Source organism: Amphimedon queenslandica, unplaced genomic scaffold, assembly GCF_000090795.2.
Source record: "Amphimedon queenslandica unplaced genomic scaffold, v1.1 AMPQUscaffold_13424, whole genome shotgun sequence".
Lineage (NCBI taxonomy): Eukaryota > Metazoa > Porifera > Demospongiae > Haplosclerida > Niphatidae > Amphimedon > Amphimedon queenslandica.
Window position 1 is genome coordinate 250965 of NW_003546340.1, and position 5160 is coordinate 256124.

The 5160-nt window shown below is 33.6% G+C and overlaps 2 protein-coding genes across 2 annotated transcripts in view; one reads left to right on the forward strand and one right to left on the reverse strand.

Annotated features, from left to right (window-relative positions):
- LOC105312632 (uncharacterized) overlaps positions 1-3220 on the forward strand; it is a 7382-nt gene extending 4162 nt beyond the window's left edge. The window contains exon 10 of the mRNA XM_019996055.1: positions 2827-3220. Within this exon, the coding sequence (XP_019851614.1) occupies positions 2827-2981 (155 nt within the window). The 3' untranslated portion in view covers positions 2982-3220. The remainder of the gene's footprint in view (positions 1-2826) is intronic.
- A 256-nt stretch (positions 3221-3476) lies between these two features.
- On the reverse strand, positions 3477-5154 carry LOC109581711 (putative GPI-anchored protein pfl2). Its single transcript, XM_019996058.1, has 6 exons — positions 5009-5154; positions 4677-4958; positions 4543-4634; positions 4300-4486; positions 4115-4249; positions 3477-3954 (listed from the first exon to the last, which is right to left on the reverse strand). Exons 2-6 carry the CDS (start codon positions 4711-4713, stop codon positions 3662-3664), a joined length of 744 nt encoding a protein of 247 aa, XP_019851617.1. The 5' UTR covers positions 4714-4958; positions 5009-5154; the 3' UTR covers positions 3477-3661.
- Between the last annotated feature and the right edge of the window lie 6 nt (positions 5155-5160).

Below are 5160 nucleotides of genomic sequence, written 5' to 3' on the forward strand. Positions count from 1 at the left end.
GGATAGCACTAAAAGAATTATTAATAAAATTCATTCTTGAAGCTTCACCAACAGCTGTCTGCCCTTCATCATATGTAGCTGATTGAACTATATTATTATTATTGTCACGTATCCTCCATCTTAAAGTATCATCAGGAGCAGCAGTATCTCCACTACACACAAGTAGAGTTATTACATTTATACAAAAATCAGTAATGTTGCACCCAGTCAACTGTGTTGAACCTGGATTTAAACTTATAAAATGTTACAAACGTACTGCAACTTACCATTAACTAATAATATGAGACAAAGGAGGAGGAAAGATAGAAGTGCTGTTTTCATTTATAATGGCTCGAGCAAGTTTCCAATCCCTTTCATTTACTCTATTATCCCTATGTCAAGACTCGAGTTCGAGTGGTTACTTTAGCCACGCCTAATCAGCTTTAATAGCTAGTCTCCCGCGCCCGATCGTAAAGATGAAACTTGTTTTTCTATCCTTCTTTCTTCTGTGTTCTCTCATATTATTAGTAATGGTTAGTTTTTATTGTTGTAGTACCTTTGTATATACTTGTTATAAATCCAGGTGCAACACAGTTGACTGGGTGCAGCACTACTGATTTTTGTATAAATATACAAACTCTACTTGTGTGTAGTGGAGATACTGCTGCTCCTGATGATACTTTAAGATGGAGGATACGTGACAATAATAATAGTATATTAGTTCAATCAGTTACATATGATGAAGGGCAGACAACTATTGGTGTAGCTTCAAGAAAAGGTATTATTAATCAGTTTAGTGCTATCCTCACTTCTAGTGCTGGCCCTATGAGGTCTAATATAACATTTAATCCTAATGAGGCTATTGATAATTACACCGTTCAGTGTACTGTTGATACAACAGTCAGTTGTCGTATAATGATACCAGGTATGTTGAATAGATTTTGTCTTATTTAAGGTAAGCATGTCTATTTTTGTAGATGTTCCTGCTCGATTTGAAATTAATGAATTTGATGTCACCTCCACTTATGTTAACTTCTCCTGGCCAATATCAACCCATCCTTGTTTTGAGGAGTATCGATTATTAACTACAAGTCCAAATAATCCTAATACTTTAGAGCGAATTTTTGATCGTTCAATTACTAGTCTTCTCCTACCTATATCTCAGCTTAATGATACAGAATATTCATATGGTATATATGTTTCTGATACTGGTAGTAGGTATATAGACCCTCAGTTAACGAAAATGCTTACACCCAATGGTAAGTTTAGAAATTAATATTTTATTTTAAAATTATTTTTAGTTCCTTTATCTGTTGCTAATCTGGCGTTAATGCAAACTGATTATCCAACTGATACTAATGAAACTGTTAACATCACTGTATCATGGAATGAAGTAAGTAAATCATTATTAATTAATAATAATGATATCAATTTTATGATTATTTAAAGCAACAATCATCTCGCCCTCCTGCAACTCAATATAATATTCAGAGTAACATTTCTAATAAAATTCAGAATAAATCAACTAATGTTACTTCACTAACTCTGTCTGGTTTTTCAGTTGGTTTAGTATATACTGTTTCAGTGGAAGCTGTTAATGTATTAGGAACTGGTACTGTTACATCAGCTACAATAAGTTAGTTATTTTAAATATAAATAATTACAATTATAATATGTACTTTAGCTATACTTGCTACACCACCACCACCACCTGAAATACCTTCAACTAGTACATCTGTGTCTTCCTTTACTTCAGGCATTAGTGCAACTCCTAGTATGACTCCATCAAGCAGTATGTCTCCATCAAGCAGTATGACTCCATCAAGCAGTATGACTCCATCAAACAGTATGACTCCATCAAGCAGTATGTCTCCATCAAACAGTATCACTCCATCAAACACTCCTACTCAAGAACCATCACCACGTATGTACACATAACTGTGCTCAATATTAATTATTGATTATTTATAGTTAGTGCTGGTGCTATTGCTGGTATAGTAATTGTCATCATTGGACTGGCACTGGCAGTTTCGGTTATATTAGCGATTGCTATTGTATGTTATGTTAAGAAAAAAAACGAAGACACAAAATCTTCTGTTCCTCCTCAAATGATTCAAGTAAATTTACACACGAACACACACACAAACAGCTGCCTAGCTAAACACCGTTTCTATTATCTATAGAGCTTAATATTATTGTAATTTGTTACACACAGTCATTATATTTTAAAAGGTTTACCTTTATAATGTGACAGTGTATTTTAATGTTATTTTTCTCAAGAGAATAAATTTAAAATAAGCCATTAACAGTTGCGCCTGCATACATGTACATGTACATACATTTTAAGATTTGTTTTTGTTAGGTGTTGTTTTAACCTTTTGTATAGTGTATTTTATGTTTATTGTGTTGTCTTTAACTTAATGGGAAGTTTGTAGTTTGTCAGGTATCATTATCTGCACAAATAATATAATATTGTGCTCATAATGAATGTGTGTGTGTGTACATGTGATGATGTTGTTTGTCATTATTTTGAACAATATTGTTACTATGACAATGAATTTTCAGCTGGTTTGGCAGGTGTTTGTGTCTGTGTGAATGCTTGCTTTTATATTATTTTATTGATCTTTCTCCTTTCTCTTTTTCCCTCTTCCTCTTTTTCTTTCTCTCTCTCTCTTCTCAAGGCTTATAACTATGCTCAAGTAGACTACTCTGCTAAATCATCTTCCTCTACAATACAAGCTCCTCCAAAACCAGCAAAAGCAATTTCACCTGAAGCTGATAATCAGGTTTTATATTCTGCCATTCAAAAATCGGTAGCATCTCATAACCCACCACCACCTCCAGAGGGTACTGAGTATGCTGATCTTGATCATAATTCTTCGTCGTCTGGTAGACGTCACCAGAGACCCAAGGACACCAGTAATCAAGTCACGTATTCTCATGTGACCCATCATCATGATAGACGCAGAGTGAGGGGAAGTAACCATGGAAACTATTATTAATTAATTACTGAACTACGTTGAACTAGTATAAACACACTGTCTTGTTTTGCCTTTTATGTGTTCTAATAATATGAGGATGATGTGTAGCGTATGCATGTATGCTCATGATGTCCATTTGTATGTTATGGTGCGCATTATGTATTATCATATGCTTAGTGTCAGCTGCCCTGTACTATACACTGCTATATCTTTGTCATTGATGGTATTAATGTGTACACATTTGTGTTATTCAACTAGAACAATGTGAAACATTAAGGGGCTCAGCCCCCCCCTCCCCCGAGCCACGCTATTGTTGTACTGTATGACCTTCCTTGCTGCTGGAGAAGTTTTTGGATAGCAGTTTAGTCTTTATCTTGCTGACTGTTTGCTCAATAAATGTATTTACACATTAATGTGCAATGATAAGTGTACTTTGCTAGATGTTTTGTGTTTATCTACTTTCTCTTTTATTTTTACAGTAACACTGACACACAACATGAAGATGAGGAACAACTAATTACAACAAGTACACATTGAGAAACAAAAAGTATATTAAAAAATTTTCAATTGTCAAAAAAGGTCAGAACTAAAAAACAATGCAAAATTTGAACAATGTAAAACAATTAAAAAATAAAATAATAAAATTTTAAGTGACTATAATCACATCATGCTAAATATAAAAACAAATTGAAATGAGTACATTAATTTCTCAATGGTCCATAAGCTGGATTACTTGTTAGTGGAACAGAACTGGTGGCTCCTCCTTTAGTAGTAGTGATCTCATCATACACAGCAACTGATGCTGTTGTTCCTCCCTCATCTCGTTTAACCTGTTCAACTAGTTCAACCTGTTCAACTGGTTTATTGGATCTGCTCCTAACACACAGCAGTGTCAGTATTAGTGTCAGTGTTGAAGACAGTATAGCTGTCAGTATAAATGTCACTGATACACTAACTGCAATAGGTAGAGTAGTACTGGAGGCAGGATTACAACCTAATGTACAGCAATGTATAGGAGTGACTATAGGACTATTATTACCTTCAGTAGCAGAAACACTAGGAGTAATTTGAGTAGTACTAGGAGTTGAGCTAATGCCTGAAGTAATGTATAGCAATGTATAGGAATGACTATAGTTATAAGAATCTATTGTTACCTTCAGTAACAGAAACACTTGGAGTAGTTTGAGTAGTACTTGGAGTTGATCTAATAATATTTGAAGTAAGGGAAGAAGTGAAATGAACTGTACTAGTTGAAGGTATTACAGGTGGTGGTGGTGTAGCAAGTATAGCTAAAGTACATATCATGTATACTTATATTTACAGTAAAATAATAACTAACTTATTGTAGCTGATGTAACAGTACCACTTCCTAATACATTAACAGCCTCCACTGAAACAGTATACACTAAACCAACTGAAAAACCAGACAGAGTTAGTGAAGTAACATTAGTTGATATATCCTGAATTTTATTAGAAATGTTACTCTGAATATTATATTGAGTTGCAGGAGGACGAGATGATTGTTGCTTTAAATAATAATAAAATTGATATCATTATTATTAATTAATAATGATTTACTGACTTTATTCCATGATACAGTGATGTTAACAGTATCATTAGTATCAGTAGGATAATCAGTTTGTGTTAACGTCAGATTAGCAACAGATAAAGGAACTAAAAATAATTTTAAAATAAAATATTAATTTCTAAACTTACCATTGGGTGTAAGCATTCTCGTTAACTGAGGTTCCATATACCTACCACCAGTATCAGTAGTATATATACCATATGAATATTCTGTATCATTAAGTTGAGATATAGGCAGGAGAATGCTAGTAATCGAACAATCAAAAATTCGCTCTACAGTATTAGGATTATTTGCACTTGTAGTTAATAATCGATACTCCTCAAAACAAGGATGGGTTGATATTGGTCAGGAGAAGTTAACATAAGTAGGAGTGACAACAAATCCATTAATTTCAAATCGAGCAGGAACACCTACAAAATAGACATGCTTACCTTANATAAGACAAATCTATTCAACATACCTGGTATCATTATACGACAACTGACTGTTGTATCAACAGTACACTGAACGGTGTAATTATCAACAGCCTTATTAGGATTAAATGTTATATTAGACCTCATAGGGCCAGCACTAGAAGTGAGGATAGCACTAAAAGAATTATTAATAAAATTT